This window comes from Pocillopora verrucosa, chromosome 9, assembly GCF_036669915.1.
Source record: "Pocillopora verrucosa isolate sample1 chromosome 9, ASM3666991v2, whole genome shotgun sequence".
Lineage (NCBI taxonomy): Eukaryota > Metazoa > Cnidaria > Anthozoa > Scleractinia > Pocilloporidae > Pocillopora > Pocillopora verrucosa.
Window position 1 is genome coordinate 21,635,687 of NC_089320.1, and position 19,399 is coordinate 21,655,085.

Here is a 19,399-nt window from a genome sequence, read left to right on the forward strand (position 1 = left end):
CAAAATCAGACGGAACCCTCCGAAATTAGATGGAATCCTCCAAAATTTAGACGGAATCCTCCAAAATTAGACGGAATCCTCCAAAATTTAGACGGAATCCTCCAAAATTTGGACGGAATCCTCCGTAATTAGACGAACCCTCCGAAAATCTCACGGAAACGTTGGATGTTACACTGAACCCTATGAAATCAGAGAACCGTCTGAAATTGGATGATAACATTCAATGTTAGACGAAATCGTCCAAAACTAAAAGGAACTGTCGGAAATCGGACGAAACTGGGGGGATTAAACGGGCTTACTTTATTTCTATCGCACTAGTGACACAAGTTAAAGGTGTTTCTAATCACAAATTCTTCCTCATGTGACAAACTCACGGAGGGAGGGAGGGGTGGGGTACCTGGTTAGTTCTGTTAATCCTTCATGAGAGGGTGGTAGCTGCAACAGACATCTAAACCACGCGTGGATTATGTCTCTTTCCATGTTCTCTGCTTGAATTGCCGTCGTTGCCGAAGGACAGGGTAAAATGTGACATAGGAATCGACAACAAAAGCTGCAACCAATAATATTACACATAGCTGCGTTTAATTCAAGACATTCATTCTCTTCTCTCATTCTCCTCACACAATCACTATGGTAGTTGGCTGTGAAAATGTTTCGGTAGACCACGATGAGTCTCTCCTTTTTGGCGAAGTCCGTCGCGCGAGCCCAAAAAACATCAGCGAAAAAAAAGGAATTGTTGTTATTGCGCCGCGTTCACACTCGAACTCCCAGAGTTCCACGAAGTGCGCCATTAAACAACACTTTTTTTTCACCCAATATTTTGGACTCGCATGACAGATTTTAGGCGAGAAGGAGGGACTTCTCGAAGTATAATTTAACAGGTGATCGAAGACAATTTCTAGTTAGAGTAGTTTTGAATTCTACATACCTTGCGGACATTTCGTCTTTAATACCAAGATCCCGTAACAGACTGGTAAACGTCACCCCAGTTGTGCCAGTGACTTCCTCAGGATATCTTAAACATACGCGTAAAACACAGAGTAGTGAAACTACGGCAAAATTACTAAAACGAGGGCATCAAGTAAGCAGTAACTTATCCGAAACTGCACTGGTTTTCCTTTATTGCCCTGTTTTCATTTGCATAATCTTACCAAGAATAGCCTCTGATCGTGAAACACACGTGGTTTGGCGTGTGCGGCCGGGTTGCATAGTCAAATACTTGGCACATTTGAAGAAATTTTCGAATTTCAAGGTTACTTTTTGGAATCTAGAAACACTTTCAGTGTCGTAATTGAACGTAAATTCTTTATGGCGGAGATAAAGATATATGCTCTCTGTAGCAAGCTTTTGGTTTCTCTTTCTTACGTTGCGTTATTGATCTAGAAAACTCATGAGATCTTTTCACATTGGGCATGAAAAGGAATTTTCAAAAAAGACGTCATTATTAAGCGTTCATTCACAAGTTGTGGTGGACCTCAATTAAAATCTACTATCGAACACTAAAGGTGTTTCAATAAATTTTTCATAAGCAGCTGCCGACGACGTAATAGGCGGCTGTGCCATAAGCAAAACTCAAACGCGAGAGGTCCCTCACAGACTAAACAAGCGGCGGTAAGAGGCCTTGCAGGCAGCGGTAGACAGCTGATACCCCGGCTTTTATTGAAACACCTGTCTCTGATGATATCATTTCACAATGCCACCCGATTTAGCAGGCGCTTACTACCTGTCGAGAGCAGAGAGTGTAAAGCCGGCCAACGTGTCAGCTAAGGGACTGGGTACCGACTGGATACACAGACCGTCAGATGTTAGGGTCCTCACGTGACTAAACACGTGCTTCCACATCACACTGACAGCGTCTAGATAACAAAAAAAAAAACACTTGAATGCGAGTAACGTGTGACAGGTGTTGGACTAGTATACTACGCTATACAATGTTGTTTGGAAAAAGGCAAACTAGTTAACCATTACCTAGGATCTATCCCGGATAGAAAAGCTACAAAAAGATTCTCGTTACTGCATCAGCGCACCAATCTCTACTAGTCACCATGACACAACAACTTGACAACAACAACAATGACGACGACGACGACGACAACAACAAAAACGTAACAAGTACCTGAGAATCCTGGTCTACCCCCGTACTTTTGCCTATAAAAAAAGTAAAATGCGTAAATTGATGGCAGGTTCCATTTCAAGCAAAAGAAAATTACTTATCTGCTAGAGAACGACTCCTGTCCGTAAAGAAGTAAAAGCAATTGTTACATTTCACCCGTACGTTAATGACGCCAGAATTGTCTGTACAAAGCTCAGCAAGTATCGGAGTTCATTGTCACGACACGAATGTAAAAGGTATTGAAATCCATCAGCTGAAAAAAAAGAACAAACGAACAAACAATCAAACAAAGACGAGGGAGATCAGAGAACTCCAACAACGAATTTTATTTTCAGGGCAAAAAGATACTTTACGTTGAAGAAAAAAATTAAAAAACATGCAAGCCCACTGAGGTTAATCGGCTTCTCTTAATCTTTGCCGTTCGGCCTTACTTGCTAATACGTTTTCGCTGTTTTAGTTCACATGAGGGATTAAAAGTGAACGCGAAACAAACAAAAAAAAACTTGTAAAAACTCAATCTCCATCAGCAGTCCTCGAAGAAAATCTCACACGTATTCAAATTCCAAATTACTTACCAATCAGTTTACTTTCAGACAAGTCCTGTTTATTTTTGTGTTCGAACACATCCTGTGTACTGTCCAGATATAGTGTGATCAACTGCCAGCAGTTTTTTTGATGAGTTTTATCTCGAGAGGAATTCGTGTATTCCCTAAAAGAAACAACAGCTTCTATATTTATCCCAAAACAATTATGTTGATAAACAATTTTTCTAATACAAAAAAAAAGAGATAAATTTTATCCGTATTTCCAAGCTTATGAAGGAAACATTAACATTGATTGACTGACTGATTGATTGACGAGATTGGCATTCTCACCTCGCAACCGTGACAAAACTGTACGACAATCTTTCCGCCAAGTATCCAAAATCCACATTCTTCTCCTTGTAAATGAGCATCAAGGCAAAAAGCCCTGATTATGTAGAGAAAACAAATAGTATGATAGCTGATAATTATTACAAAATACACACCTAGTCTAAATTACAACCTCTCCTTGTCTTTCACCTTTCTTCCTTTTACGTTTCATTCTTAATATCCTCACCTTTCCAGACACTAATTTTCTTTTCCTGGGCCATCTTGTGAAAGTCCAGCAAGTCAAGAAACGAACACATCTTGTGCGCCTGTGCAAGAAAAGATATTTGTGACTTCTTCGAGTAATTTTACGCGTTAATCAACGAGGAGAACAAACTCGATCCCAGCAGAGTCTATGTTCCTCCATATCCACCCATCTGTCCATATGAAACCCTTCCTAAGACCCCCACCATGGAATATCCAACGACCAGAACCTATCATTTAGCCCCAATTTTTCTCCCCCGTTCAATTTACGTTCCGTTCTTTTATGACAACCTGCGCAACAAGAAGAGTTTCGAGTTACAATGTTGTTATATGCTTAATAACTCTCACTTGTTCATATCAACAAAGCCATTTAGAATAAAATAGTACGCCTACAGAGGCATACCATAACTTACTACATCTTCTAGGTCAGCTACACAGGAAAGAGTAAGAAAAAGAGTGATAAAATGATGAAGTCCTGTGATGTTCAACTCCTCCATACGGCGCTTATGGAACTTTGAGTAGAATCTAAAGATAAAATAGAAACGTACTGCTTCATAATAGTCTGTCAATCGCAGATAATACATATATTTCTCATGATTGACAATTTAATGACCAAATGCAGAAAATGCGAACGAACTTAACGAAGTAAAGTGCAGAAAAAAAAAAGATCGAAGGTGTCTGTTCCTTTTCTACCTGCCCTTCATCTGTTTCCAGGCCTGTAACGATCCACTCTTAAGTAATTTGGTGAGGTGAACTGACACCAGCCGTAAGAAGAGAGTGAAACTGGATTCATGCTCTGGAACAACACTGCTAGAAACAAAACGCTACAGTTAATAAATCAAATCGCCTTTATTCCATGTTACCTTAAAGTAGCCTACGAGATTACATCTCAATTTCTGAGTAGTCTGGTTCAAAGAAAGATTCAGCGATAATTTTTGGTTTTCCTTTGAAAACTTTCATTGAGTCTTCCTTTGAAATGATTTATTCTTAACTTAAAAGGTCAACGAATGTGACACCGAATGTAATATAGACGGTGATGAGCGGCAAAGTATAACAAATTGAAAGAAACTTTAAAACCAAGATCAACTTGCAATCTTCGTTATTTGCTGTAATAACTCACCCTTGATGTGAAGCCTTAGACCTGTTCAAACACTGCTCCGTCCACTGAAGAGAAGATAAGCTGAAAGAAGGTAGAAACACGTCAGATGCGCTTTATGGAATCGCACTTTGAGTGTAACGCTTTGGCTTTCTCATAGAAGAAAAGGTATTATCAGAAAAAGTGGCCATCGGTAGCGAGTGTCTGAGGGATAAGCGAGCTGAAGCACACATGTTTATCAGCGAAACGCAAACACCAGTTGAAGTTAAGCGTTTTCTCTTTCTTTGGTGCTTGATATAAATTGCCCACAAACGTTTACATTAAAATGCCAATATACGGGTTGTTTAACCGATAAGTTGCCAAATTTCCCGATATTGAAGACACACAACAGCCGTCCAGTCACTCAATACTATGTTTTTTTGTAGAAATACAGGGGAGTCAAGAATTTGTGGATATAATGTCGGAAGTCTCTGCGGAAAGAAAATATAGCTGCTGACTGGAGTAGATCCATACCTGACAAGACCAAAGCCATGCATAGATTGCTCAGGAACGTGAAATGAATTGTTCTTGAGAAAAAAGAAGGAGAGAGAGTAAATATAAAAATGTTCATGGATAAAAAAAAAACTAATTAAACAAACCTGCAATATATAAAGGAGAGAAAATTTTAAGCTGCAGTTATATTTACTACAGCAAGATTCATTGATAAGCGTGAGTGAAAAATATGATAAGTTTATGTTTGTCGTGCGTCTCTACAAAAACTGAAATGGCAGTTTTAAAACAAGTACAAGTAGTCTCGTCAGCATAATTGAAGATGTAATTTGTCCTTAAAAATTGCACTTTCGAAGAAAAACTTCCTCACATGAGCGCAGCACAAAACTGGGCCTACCAATCTCTTGTGAAAGAAATCCCAAAGCCACAGAATAAGATCAGAATTTGCTGACCAATGATAAGACAACGAAATACAACAGCGAAGGGAGTAGCGGCAGCGGGATTCTTCATGACTCTCCTGCAACAAAACAGTTGGGAACGTTATTGATGTAACTAAATTTAGCATCGCATAATCGATAGCAGGTTTTTTAACAAAGGAATTATCACCTTGTTGTTTAGAAGAGATGCTTTGAGTAGATCTTGGGCAAGCACCCAGTTTCCAGGAACACAACTCTATCAAGAAAAAGGAAGAAAGTTATTGTAAAAAGGCAGGTGATTCATCTCTTTGTAATTACTTAAAATTGAGGAGCGCATTTCGATTGAGTGCCTTAAAAGCAAAACTATTGCAGTCACAATGGCCAAAAAAAAAAAAAAAGAAACGCACACATTGCAAATCTGAAATTTAAGAGGAAAGAAGCAAACAACCTTTAGCGCATGAAAAGGCGAGCGATAAAGTCGCGTTTAGTTTCAGTTTTGCGACTGATTGATTAAGAGGTTAGCGCTAGTTTTCTTGACCAATCACACAGTGTAGCGAAGCAATACCTATGCAATTGAAAATGGCTGTAACAGAGTCGCAAATACAAGTCTCTATCATTCTCTGTATGATATACCTTTTTCCTCTGGAAGTACACCCCTTTGTCTGTAAACCAGTAAAGTGGGGACAAATGCGTCAAAAGCCACCAACAGAAATTAACAGGCGTCTTCACTGTGAAATCTGGAGGAGCTGAAAGATCCAATCCACATAAAAAAAAAGGTTGGTAAATGAAGAGCTTTTGTGAGTGGTGTCGGGCCAAATTGAAAATAACCTTAGAGGTTTATCAGAACGATAGCAATTGTCGAGGGAAGCCAAAGAAAACACCAAAAGAGTTTATCACTGGTATCAGTTTTGCATCTGATTGGTTGAGAAGATCGCGCAAGTTTCTCTAATCAGTCACAGAGTGTTTTGAGGTAAAATTAATAAATCTACATCACTTCCTGCACCTTAATGGAAAAAGCTCTATAATAAGAAATAATCGCTTGCTATAACTACAGACTAATGAAAACTCAACTGTAAAGGATCTACCAAAATCTACTTATACCTACCACAGGACTGGGCCCAGGGCTGCACGGTAGAGTCCTGACTGTCGGGCTCAGACTCCTTGGGATAAAGAATCTCTGACATGATGGAAGAAACCGCTGACCAGAATGACTGAAAAAACAGAGATGCGCTAAAAAGATCTGCGCTAGGAGTTTTTACCGAAATTTTTCAGCCACCATGTTGAACAACAGTCTTCCGACTACAATGTGTGATCAACAATGATTATCTACTGAAGAAGTCACTCATACCTCGAGATCTGTTTTGGTGCTTAGATGATCCATCAAATGGATCAACATGATCCACAGTTCACCCACGCAGCCACAGGGAAATGGACATACTTGAAGAACGTTTGACTGGTTTTCCTGTCAAATAAAACACACAACCTGTTTGCGTCGATTTCAGACAAGCCAGAATGGATACTTTTGCTTCATTATCGTCCGTGATTGGTCCAGGAAACTCGCACCACCCTCTCAAGTAATCAGATGCAAGACTAATACTCGACTCGGTCACTCCCGTTTTCCCGCCCTTTTCATCGTCATTATCTCATCTCATCATCTCAATTAGGCTGGTAAAGCTGGTTAGGCAACACACCAACCATTGGCAAAATGCAAAAGTAAGAATTACATGCTACAATAAGTACAATACAGAATAAAAAAAATTACCAAACCAATTGACACGTTCTTATTGAGAAAACGAACCAAGGTAATTCTTAAATTCGACAAGAGACGTAATATCAGGTATACCAGGGAGGAGCTTCCAGCAGTTTGCTTGATTTTACTTTAGTTCTTTTAGTTATATTTGCCTTTAATCTGATTGGCTTTGGTGAATTAGGTTAGTTTCGAAGATCAACCAAAATGTATTTTAAATTAGCAGAAACATAGACTTTTCTCGAATATCCAGGTACACACCTTGTTATAAATGGAAACAGCTAACGCTATCAGGTCCCAAAGGAATGAAAATGTATATCTTTTCAGGCTGTTAATCACGTCAACAAATTGATCTGAAGAAAAACTGTCGGACTGACCTGAAATAAAAATTACCAAGGGCTCGTTACACATACATAATGGTGACTGCAGACTGTGGGACCAAGCCCGGCTAATCAACCACGATCCAATAACTTGCCTGAAACCAGCACTAAAGAAATCAATTCTGCTTGAAACTAATTATTGTATTTACTGAAATAGTTCGGCAGATCGAATTCAAAACTTTTGCTCGTAGCTTTTTAATTAAAATACAGAATCTGAAAGAAAAATTTGCAGTTAAACCTGGCCGCATTATGGCTAATGAAAACAAGCAAGTTTTGCAACATGAAAATTAGAGAAGAAACTGTTCAAGATATGTTTTATGAATGAACGACAACCGAATTCAAAGGAACATAAAGATTGCTCTGGGTAAAGGCGTCCGTAAACTCAGCTGTTGTGACTCATGTGGCCTTCCACTCAACGCATCGGAAAGGATATCAGAACAAGCTCTTAATAGTTCACGACAATGTAATTTCTGAGGCTTGCTTCACTGCGATGACCGGAGATCGCCATGATGAGCTAGGATCGCAGTTGTTCTGACACCGTGATTTGTAAAAATTCTTAAAAGTTATGCCAGTTTGTGGGATATTGATCAAATGAAGCCTTTAAGTGCTACTGTGGTTCTTTCTTTATTTACTCCGAGCTTTCGCCGTTCTACGGCATCATCAGGGAGCTGGTTTATGGCATCATCAGGGAGCCAGTTTGATTATAATTTTCATCGTTCCTGTTTTGTTCTGTTAAGGTTTTGAACACGAAACTATATACGAGTGTTTGCTGTGTGTGAGCTTGATAACTGTACGCACTTAATTGACAAACTAACTGAACGTGAAAACCTAGAAAACTCGGACAGTCCGTTTCGTTTTGTCTTTGGTGATTTTCGTCTCTGCTCATGCTATAATTTCGTCAAATACGGCGCTTGGCATGTCTACAAACTTTTGTTTGGTTCTTCTGTTGCTACTTGACGGCCCGCTTGTTCAAAAAGTTTACTTTTAATTAACAAAAAAAAAAAAAGCTGGAGAGAAATTTGGGAATTAGTCGGACATTGTACAAATTGGCAGATGGCGTGACAGCTTTACCTCAGCTCCGTGTTTTGTAATCTGATAAAACACGCTCTTTCAGCCAACGACAGCACGCATTATATCAGAACTTTATCATAATTATCATTATCATCATCATCACAACTATCCCATTCTTTCTCATTATCAGCATGACCATTTTTATTATGTACTATCATTTTCATCAAAAAGAGCAAGTTACATTAATATTTGAGAACAAATAACACGCGTAGTACCGAAGGTACATTTGTTATCTCTCGAAAGACAAAATAATCTCATATTACCTGTCCAGTGCAAATAAAAACTGCCGCCGGCTGGAAAAGAGACAGGAATTTAAATCGTTCACTCCCAAGATCTCGACATAAATTCCCCTCGAGCTCGAGACACTTCTAAGTCTACTATTTCAGAGAGCCGCAGATTTCTATAGTCCACACATGGAACCCGGCGTCTTCAAAAGACTCTCGAACCGTCCATCTCTGTTTTTATCAAACGTTTGGGCTTTTTAGTGAAAACGAATATGCATCAAGAAGCAAAAGTTTTCAAATAACAACGATATTGTATGCTTCGTGTTTAAACTATGATTGGGTAATGCGAAATACGCTGTAAGCACCGCGGATATAAAATTAAATGACCATAATTCAATTTAACAATTAGATTACAAATGTGCGAATTCATAAATTATTAGTCATGCAACGAAACCTCACATAACCCACTTTTGGAAATACAAAAAAGCCTCTTACACTTTGAAACTTGTAAAATTTCATGAATTAGTCTTAACCTGACTTTTCTGTAACACGTCCACGGAACTGATGTTTTTGGCAATTGATCGGTATTTGTTTGCCACGTAACTATTTTTATACATGTATAGTGGGCTAACAAGATCATTTGCTCATGGTCCAAAATTGACGAAGAATAAATAGCTTTAGTAAAGTGTGAATGTATTTAGCACATCTGCGCTAATTGGAGAGTCTGTCAATGCTAGACTGTAAACAACTCGAGTAATAGGAAAGTATTTCTTTCAAATCAAAACTGTTAAGAGACAAATCACGGCTCCTTTTTTCTCTTTTTTTTTTATTCTTTCCAAAGTGGCCATTTGGCCACCTGACTTCATAACGAGGTCGCCAGAAATAATATCTTAGTAGTGCTCTACTTTTCAGGCGGTAACCGGTACTATCTACCGTCAGTTGTACCTCTTATCACCGTCTAAAAACCTCTTGGAATTCCTGAAAATTTAACAGGAGAAATGATTGCTCCACCAGTTTGAAGATTTATTGCACATGTCGCATTTAAAGTAAGGGACAAAATGTGTTAGTCGAAAATTCTCAGAAAAAAACGACAAAGTGTTGATAATGTTGAATGCTAAAGGTTATCTCATTTTAACTTTAAGCTTAAACACCAAGAAATTAATACGTTACAGCTTGCAACATGACTGCCCAACGCAGTTCGTTAAATTGGTGACTTTCGCTGCAAATTTGGCCGCCCATATGCGGCTACCGATTGTGTGAAAAAGGGAGGCGTAGGGCGGAACCCATCACAAGAGCCTACTTGCAGCCTAAACAGAGGGCGGTAAGAAGTCTTGTAAGTGGTGATAGACCGCCGGTAACCGCTTTAATTGAAACCCCTGAGAGCTTACTAACAGTGGCGCGCAAAACGGTCGTAGGTTAGAACACTGGCTATGTTCAAGGCTATGAATTCGAAATGACCGAGAAACAGATCCACTTGAAAGGCAAAGTAGAGGATTGGAACAAAGGAACTCCAGATTTAACACATACGCCCTAAACCACTCGACCAGCCTGCCGCCTGCTCCTAAGAACCTAAAAACAGACATCTGATTAAATGGCTGAGAAGAAAAGCCTAGACATTTTGAAAAAGTTCGCGGCATTGATGACAGAATCAACATGAATTACAAGATAAGCCGATGAGACTGACCAGAATGGGGCGTCTGCAAATACAACGCCATTAGTGCAACAACCGTCCGCCCTCTCATTTAAATTAATTTGCATCTAAATTTCTTTTGATAAATGACGTGCAAATCTAATATTTTGACAAAAAATCAAAAACATACCAGACAAGCACACAAGACTAAAAAAAAACAAATCAGAAAGGAAAACAGAGACATGCAACTTCATCCGAGGAAGTTGGACGGAATGGGATCAGAACGTTTGTGCCCGTAGACGTTCCTGTCTGCAGAAAATCGCTGAAGAGAAAAAAAAGCACTGTCTGAAGGAAAAAAGAGAATTTCTGTTGGCGTTAACTGTTAAATAAAGTTTGCTGTAGTGACCTTAACTTCAAACAACAAAGAAGCTCCTAACAAAAGATATTTGGATTTATTGTTTCGTAGCATAGAAAATGAAGTTAAGAAACTTAAAAAAAACCCTTAATTAGTGACGAAAAAGGAAGGGGTTAAGAGTTAAATGGTTAGTTTATGCAAACTTACATGAATGGAATGGCTAGTACCAGCCACTGAAAGGAGAATCGACATGAGAAATTTGAGGAACAGGGCACTGACAGACAAATACCGTACAGAACAGAGAATAAATCAATATCGTTATTGAAAACCTGGCATTCCACATTCCTATTATCTCGTCACTCACGATACATTATTTGCCTTCCTGGATGCAGACGGAGATATAAGACTCACGCGACGAAGCTTAAATGCGGCTGTGTTGTGCTGAATACACTCGCCATAGCCTAAGGGTGTCTCAAGCGATGCGATATGATTTGAAATGATCTCTATTTACCGTCATTGACCTCTTACCGGATAAAAACTGCTCTAAGCTCATAGGCGCTATACTAATGTAAAATATCGGGATAAAAACGAATTTTTAAGGTTCGCTCATATACAGGCAAAACAGTAGACATAGGACGAAGTATTTCAGAATCATTCTACAAATAGGATCAGGGCTACAAAGCTTACGCACACCATAGGATCTCCTGGAATCATCTTTAAATGATATATCATTGACTTCTAAATTATATTTCTTTTCACAACAAAATTGATTTGTGTGATAAGGAGCCTGTGCTCCTGGTGAGATGGACAAAGAAGAGTTGGTGTATTAGGCGTCCGCAGGGGTGATTTTGCTACTGCAGTTGTTTCTTTTTTCCGATAAAACATCATTTGTGGTTGTCTTGAGTAGTTTAACAATAAAAGACTTGGGAGAGAGCCTATAATAACGATTTAAAATTTTACTTTGAAAATGCTCCAACTTAGAAGTTCAATTTATTTTCCATGGTATCCGAAGATCTAAGAATACTCTCTCAGTCACTTGAAACTTGAAACTCCCGAACGAGTCTGAATAGTTTGTATTTGCGCAACTGTACAAAGGCATCACTTGCTTTATCCTTCACACCCTGGAGTGATTGAGACTTGTAACTTGTCTTCTAACAGAGAGCTGGGGTAGTATCTATATATATGACAACAAATTCTTTTCATTTCACTATAAGGAAATGTAAAAGGATTGGGAGGGGAAAGTAACTAATCCGATCTTGGGATTTAAAGGATTACGTGTATTTACTAAGCGCATCATTCTTAGGATGATAGGGCTTAAATTGTATCAGAACCCCTAAATATTTTGTAATCATTTGCAAGAGAGAGGAAACGTTAGAGCGAATTTAATTTTTTCATAATTTTTCTTATCTACAATGTAAGGTCACGAAACACCAAGGTCGATAGGAATACGTTTACGCAATAGTCCAACATATGGCTTCTCAATTGTACAACAATCCAAAACAAATCTTACGCATGATAAGATAGCACAATGTGTTAACAATTCTAGCAAACGGAAAGAGCACTTAAAGACAAAAACATCCGGATTTCATTGCCGGTGGAAGTTTACTTTGATATCACCGAAATTTGTCAACTGTTTACAGAATAGTAAAATGAACTCTACACAAGATGACCCTAATTTATAGAGGTGGAGGACATTTGGTGCCTCACAAGACGCAATTTTGCCTAGTGATCAGGGAAAAAGTGAAGTGAAGCAACTTGAGTTTCTGTCCATTGCACTCTTTCAAGTTGTTATAAAACAATAAAGATAACAAAAATAAATCAACATTTTAAGGTGGCGCCCGATGTCGAAGAATTCATAAGCTATTGCTTCAGTTAAATCATTTGAGTTAGTTAAAATTCCTCATCAGAACGGGACTTGAAATGGCAGATACGAAAACTTTCTGATACGATATTTTGTGAAAGGCTTTCCCGCCTCCGCATTGCTAATTTAGAGGGCGTGGTTTTACTACTTTCTACTGTTGTTGTTCTTTTTTGGTGATATTCAAGACACGTGGAGATCGTCTCATGAAAAACATGGGTATTATCTGCACAGAAATGGAAAATATTTACCTCTTTCCTCCGTAAAAATCAAAACAATTTGAAACAAATGTAATTTAACGATTACGATTTAAGAATTATAACGGGCAGTTTCAATTTCCAATCTATCCTTGTGGAAAAACGATTACATTCAAATTTCGCCCTAGCGAAATTTTAATGTATTGCGTTAAAACTTATTAATTAATTTCTGTCAAACGAAGGAATCATAATTGGAAAAAAACGTCCTTAGAGGAATGTTTCAACAAAATGCAAAGTTGGCAAGGTAGCAACTTTCTGATGAAGATTTGTAGTAAGAAAGCCATCATCAAAATGTTTTCTTTGAAATCATTCAGTGTCAGCAGATGTTTCATAGCTATGTTAAAACAAAAAGAAAGAATTTTAAGCTTGTCACAAATGAAGCCTTGAAATACTGCTACCATGCGACGGGCAACCTGGAAACTTCTTCCATCTGTAAGCTTCGTGTGAACAATCTTTTTCTAACGAGATCACTAGAGGGATTCCTTCTCACTGTGCCTAAGCAGAATTTACAAGCTAATCCTGAAAATCCTGTTTTGTAAAGCCACTACCTTCGAATACAGAGCAAATGACAGACAGGTAAAAAATTTACGTAATGTTCTGTGCGATCCACAAACAACCTTTCACCAAGAACACGCAGACACCTCATTAGGGTAATTAATGAATACAACGGCAATGAAATGGAAACTGATAGGTCAGTCGCCTTTTTAACCGGGCTGAATTAAAAATTAATAAAAAGCAGTCCTGACGAGACACAAGGTGATAAACAACGACAAGTTATTAAGTTTTTCCTTCTTTCACCATCACGACGAACGAATTACCTGATCCGATCACGGTGAAATTGAATCAGCTGGAAGAGAGCCGAGGATCGAAAAATTCGCGAGCCACGACAAAAGTACTTTCTGTTTTCGTATTAAGACAAAAATTAGCCTTGTAGTTCTTGTGTTACGACTCTCGAGTTTTCTGAAAACTCAATGTCCCAAACTGCAATCAAACCTCAATAGGTGAAGGCGATAAAATAGGCGTAAATTGACCCGAAATATCGCACATTGTGCTTCAATTAGCGAAAGTTCCAAAATGCTTCTATTTTTACACGTTTTACAAACAAACTATAAAATAAACTGTTAACAAAGATTCTTTACTGCGTCAGACATGGAGAGCTGTTTCCAAAATGGGGAACACGCAGTAACCAAAGAAAGCGTAATGCTTTAAAAAGCAACAAATCCTTTCATTAATTCAATTACTCATTTGCGTAAAAAGGAAGCTAGTGCTTTAATCCGAGTTAAAGTAATTCGCGGTTTCCGATATTGCGGATCAGGCAAAGACAACTATAACAACCAGGTGTAAAACAAATAAACGCCCCAAATGGGACGAAATTGTTCCTCATGGTCACGATCACGCCCTTGTCGTAAGGTGGACATCCTTTCATTAGCCAACAAAGAACCCCATACTTCTAACAAGTCAAGAGTATCCGATTGCCGAGCCATAGGTCTTAAGGTTATCTTGAATGGGATATCTATCCAATTTCCGCCCGGCGGAGATATAAACACGTCGAAGGAGCTGAACAGCGCACACGAACAAAGTTCCGCTGATAGAAAGGTTCGCTTCTTAGGCAGAGAACGTCGTTGACATCACTTCGACTATTGGTAAGTTTTCAGTAGTCACAAGTCGATGGTAAAAATTATTTCGCCTGGACCGGTGTAAACCAAAGGTAAAGGCGTGTTTACTCGATTATATAACTTAATAAAAAACTTCGTGTCAGACAGAACAGAACGTCAATTCTAAAAGTTGAGTATTACGTAGAGATGACAACATTGTGGAAGTCTTCGAAAAGTGTTCCAGGGTTTTGAAACAACTAAAATGTCTACTTTGCCGATAGGAGCAGAGTTGTTTTCAGATCTAAAAATGAGACGTTTAATCCTTTTTCGTTAAAAATATGTGATCATGCTAGGTTATAATTAGACGAACAAAGACGCGACTATGTTTAAAGAGGCCCACGCTGTAATTCACCAAATCCGAGGTATTTTTAACATTTCTCACTCTAACAGCCCCTATCAGCCAAGCTTAAAGTAACTGATGTTAAATAGCGACATTCAGTGTACCACATCACTTGACTTGTAACTAGAAATCCAACAGGGAGAAATAATTCTTCCCACTGAGACTGCAAATAGCATAGGGGTCACTGTGGCACTGTTATAACAGCCTAAACGGGGGTAAACTGGACTGTCATAGTAGGTGAGGTACAAAGCAAAGTTGTCATCTCGTTATGGTATGTTTTTCAATGAAAATATTAACTTCCTGCCAGAATTCTATTATATTTGAAAATACGTTAACAACTTTATGTACATCGCATACCATAGCCTCAATCTTATATGCTGAAAAGGTGAAACAAATCTCTCCCTTATATGTTGTGAAAATCCACAACTGAGCATTCTTGAACGGATATTAAGTAATCTGCGACGGTCCGCTAATAGTGCTTTGAACTTTCCATTTTCGTCCAGCGTTTCTAAATTAATCACGCAGTTCTAAAATAAGGTAACACTTTCATATTTAGGGCTCTTGCCTCAAAACTGAAAAAATAGAAAAACAAAGGCAACAAAAAGTTACTAAAGGTCCTTGGTTTTTAAACTTTGGGCGATTCTTCATCCTTTTCGAGTTGGTTGCGGCTTTAGTTAGATACGATATCAAATTTTGGTTAAAAAAAAAATAAAAATAACACAGCGTTCCCACAACCCTTGTCTCTATAGTCACTGTTGATACGTCCAAATGACAGTCCAGCTGTAGTTAATATAGCATAAGGAAACGTAAATCAGATATACCAGTTAGAAGCTCGCCCTTCTGCAGTTATCGGTGACTACGTGGTCTCCTTGAAACCATATCTTTTTATCACTCACTTTAATGCTGTTTTCCCGATCCTCCGTCATCAAATTAATGAGGATGAAGATTAAAGTTCAGCCAGATTTAAAAAAAAAACTATTTAAAAATGAACGGATAACGATTGTATATCACTTTTAAGTAAGATTGCACACCCGTGCTTAACTAGGAATATGATCTCTGCCCCTTTCAGCTAATAAAAAAGTCTCGTACATAATTTAGTTTTATTCTAATAGACATTTTGCAAAATGAATCACTCGTAAATCAAGTCCAACAAGATAGGTAACAACATGTACTCGAAAAGATAGATGATTTTGGATTTTACAACGCTAAATTCTTGGTTCATTTTTTACATATCTTTTCCGGCTTGGAATTTGTACCAAAAAAATGTCAAAAGGTATTGAATTTTGGCGCTTGAAGAGTACTGAATGACAATTTTTTTTTCGACAAAATCGAATATCTGCGATGAATTCCCAAAGGGGCGAAACCATGAATTGAATTGCATATATATAATCTAGTGCGAAGGTCTACGCGTGTGGCATAAACATGCATTCAGAGTGCAAGAAATTCCGATGATATTTTTAGGTGATATAGGCTACAAAATAAACACTAAGAATATGCATGCCTGACCTTAACCTGTTAAACAAACACGCTCTCACGGAGCAATTTTCAACAAGTATCGACAATATACAGGAATGGCATCTGTTTTACTCCTCTGCGGTTTGCGCCACCATCTCAACCGATTACATGCCAAACTAAAACCCACTCCTGACAAAGTCACTCACGTTTAACAACATTGCTTTTGTTTTAAGACAAGATGGCCGTTGCAGGGATTGGCATGATGATCATCTCCATAGCAACCAAGATATATACCGACCCCCATGGCCAAGGACTCACCATCTACAGGCCTGACTGTCCTCCCGGGTATTGCATGCTTGGAGATTACGCGCAGGAAGGGGACATCAGCAAGCCCAATCCCAGTGTCATGGTGTGTATCAAAATAAAACACACAAAATTCTTCGCCAAAGCCAAGGGCTTTGTCCAAGTATGGAGTAGCGAAGGACCTGGTAGTGGACGCGGATACAGTGGTGATAGCGACGATGAGGGGTCCAGCGATGGAAATAATGGCTCGGGTTCTGGTCACAATGGAGTGTTGGCATTTTGGAGACCAAAAGTTCCAAATCTGAACTATGTTGCGCTGGGTCATCTAGCGACAACGAGTTACGATCCACCCTCAGTCGGAAACGTGTGCATCGTACACAGGCTTATGGTCGATCAAGGAATTCCGGGTCGTCGCGTATGGAGAGAGGAGTCCGGTATGGCCAGCTTGTGGTCTCTGGCTCCCAGTTATTCATATATAAACTTGGGCCTGTTCTTAAGCAGCGACTCCAAATCTGCGCCTCACATCTCAGATTTCTGGTCCTTAATACCCGAGGTTATTCCAGCTCCTTTCAACGCTTCATTGTCAATTAAAAAGCTCAACAAAGACGAGCTCGCGCTCATTTACAGAGGTCAAGAGTGTGAGGAGTCCAAGCGACTCAGCGTGTATCTTCCCCAAGCTCCAATCGGGTATTCGCCTCTGGGACACTATGCAGAGCGCGGCTACGGTCGAGCAGGTCAGGGAGCGAAAGTGCTTGTTGTTAAAGAGAATGGAAACAAAGGTCTCCTAATGCATCCGATCACTTACCAAGAACTCTGGAGGTCAGATGCCAAGAATAACAATACTGAGGCAGCAGTATGGCGACCAGTGCCACCTCCAGGATACTTCTGCCTCGGTCACGTTTTGGGCCTCGGCTTGGAGGCGCCGCCCACTAACGCCATTGTGTGCCTTCACTGGAGCGTTATTGCAAGGGGTTGGCCTGAGCGAAGTAAAAAGGTGTGGTGGAACACGTGTTCGCAAAAGAAGGAAGCAACTATCTGGCAAGTTCCTGGACTCGGCGACTGCCTCAGTGCTGACACGTTTGTGATTCATCGTGGCTTCAACAGTCCTCACTGGGAAGAACTCCTTTTCCACTGCTTCTATCTGAATAGAGTGTCGGTCAGATAGGAGAGAAACGTGCGCAAAAGAACCTGTCCAATTCTTTTCTGATTTAGTTCTATCGTTCCGCAAAGTTTTCGTTCCCACATTTCACATTTTCAGCCCCTAGTAAGATGGCTGTCAATCATATCTTACGGTTGACTAACTCTTTCAGGGAGCACGCAGGCAACATTACAGCATTTGTCACGCAAAAATAACGCATACTGGAAGAAAAACTGTGCAACGAATGAGAACAAATTTCAGAAAGAAGAGCAGTTCTAATAATTTTTGATTTAACAGTTTTTATGACCTAGAAAAAATCCAGTGGCTCGTAGGAATTAAGTTAACAGTGGAGAATTCAAATTAGCTAAATATATTTTGCAGTCTTAATGACTTAGAGAGAAATTCATAGGCTCGTAGGAATTAACCTAACAGAGGAGAAATAAATTAAAAATAGAGATTCTGACTCGACGTATTCTCAAGATTATGTTCAAAGTTCGTAGAGTGCAAGAATTCCCCTCGCTCAACACTAGCTCCTGCTGTCTCTAATCATAGGAGTTAATGAATGAACATACAACTGGCATGGTTCCCTTGCGGTTCATAAACAAGAAATACGAAGCATCAAGTACATTCTCTGACTCCCTTGATTCCATAGGTAATTCTCTCATTTAATTGCTTACATTACCTTATAAATTACACAGGAGAATCTGGCGCTCTATCAACCTTAAACTGATAAGTTTGTCTGTTCTCATCGCCTGTTTGCGAATAATATATTGGAGAAGTTACGTGTGAGTCACTTCTGCGAGGTTAATGTTATTCCTTAAAGAGGTCTTACATGGAAAAGCCGGGACTGACCATAAATCTCATCATTGAATTGTAATTACTTCAACCTCGAAATTTCTCTTCCTATACCTTTCCTTATAAGTATCTGCAAAATTTTTAGAAGGAACAAATGACAGAAAAACACCGATCTTTTACGCGAGGTTCGTATTCACTCGAACTCTTGAAATTCCATGACTTGTCATGACTTTTTTAACGATTTTCTCCTTCGTTTTTCATGGCATAACATAAGAGCGGACCCCTGATGAAGGCACTAGACAGGAGTGTCGAAACGTTGGGTCTATGAATCGTACAGGGATGTAGCTAAAGTTTTTAACAGGCGGGAATCTTGCAATGATAGGCGGGTATTTGGGCCGAAGGCTCACTCTAGCGTACCTTTGGCACGATATACCTAGATTTGAAGGTGTAAACAAATGAAATAAATAAATAACAATCTTCTGACAACATTTAAGAACATTTTGGAGAAAGAAGTAGTGCTTCACAGCCGGAAAAATCGCGTTCACAGCCAGGTAATTTTCCCGGCTTCCGGCTATTATCTACATCCCTCATCGTAACTTCTTCGGCTACATTCGTTAAATCTGTAAACCAGAGTAACATCAAAACATGTCTGATTGTCCACCTAGTTGCCATGTGAACTTTAATATAAGAGCAGATGTTTCCTAAAATGATGTTAAAATGGTCATTCAGTGACAATATTCTCTGTGTTACTTTTGTTAGAAAAACGACCCACATTTCCGCGATTTCTCCTACTTGAAAAAATTTAAATTGAATAATTCCATGGCTGTCTAGACTTCCCGTGACTCGTACACCCCTGATCTAAGTTCTGTAGCATAAATACACTACATAAACCCTTTTATTTTGGTTATTCTTGTTTTCAAAGTTTGCCAAGTGATTTAATAGAGCATAACTTTGAACACACCGAC

At 39.1% G+C, this 19,399-nt stretch overlaps 2 protein-coding genes across 3 annotated transcripts in view; one reads left to right on the forward strand and one right to left on the reverse strand.

Moving 5' to 3' along the window:
• The window catches only part of LOC131779891 (protein MMS22-like), a 31,653-nt gene that overhangs the window by 7,656 nt on the left and 4,598 nt on the right, over window positions 1-19,399 (reverse strand). Inside the window, exons 7-24 of one of the 2 annotated variants that reach the window (XM_066172182.1) lie at window positions 7,235-7,350; window positions 6,575-6,688; window positions 6,332-6,437; window positions 5,860-5,972; window positions 5,417-5,482; window positions 5,208-5,327; window positions 4,835-4,887; window positions 4,346-4,405; window positions 3,919-4,032; window positions 3,639-3,750; window positions 3,212-3,290; window positions 2,989-3,082; window positions 2,689-2,822; window positions 2,276-2,366; window positions 2,117-2,148; window positions 1,724-1,856; window positions 929-1,015; window positions 398-550 (exon numbers count right to left, since the gene is read on the reverse strand). In XM_066172182.1, the coding sequence (XP_066028279.1) occupies window positions 398-550; window positions 929-1,015; window positions 1,724-1,856; window positions 2,117-2,148; window positions 2,276-2,366; window positions 2,689-2,822; window positions 2,989-3,082; window positions 3,212-3,290; window positions 3,639-3,750; window positions 3,919-4,032; window positions 4,346-4,405; window positions 4,835-4,887; window positions 5,208-5,327; window positions 5,417-5,482; window positions 5,860-5,972; window positions 6,332-6,437; window positions 6,575-6,688; window positions 7,235-7,350 (1,777 nt within the window). Of the gene's footprint in view, window positions 1-397; window positions 551-928; window positions 1,016-1,723; window positions 1,857-2,116; window positions 2,149-2,275; window positions 2,367-2,688; window positions 2,823-2,988; window positions 3,083-3,211; window positions 3,291-3,638; window positions 3,751-3,918; window positions 4,036-4,345; window positions 4,406-4,834; window positions 4,888-5,207; window positions 5,328-5,416; window positions 5,483-5,859; window positions 5,973-6,331; window positions 6,438-6,574; window positions 6,689-7,234; window positions 7,351-19,399 lie in introns of both variants that reach the window. The other variant, XM_059096492.2, reaches the window with a different exon arrangement.
• Window positions 14,249-19,117, forward strand: LOC131779889 (uncharacterized). Its single transcript, XM_059096490.2, has 2 exons — window positions 14,249-14,391; window positions 16,432-19,117. Exon 2 carries the CDS (start codon window positions 16,437-16,439, stop codon window positions 17,664-17,666), a length of 1,230 nt encoding a protein of 409 aa, XP_058952473.2. The 5' UTR covers window positions 14,249-14,391; window positions 16,432-16,436; the 3' UTR covers window positions 17,667-19,117.

What these genes read in the sequence shown, in the direction of transcription:
- LOC131779889 (XM_059096490.2), top strand. Translation starts at nt 16,437, where the DNA reads ATGGCCGTTGCAGGGATTGGCATGATGATCATCTCCATAGCAACCAAG.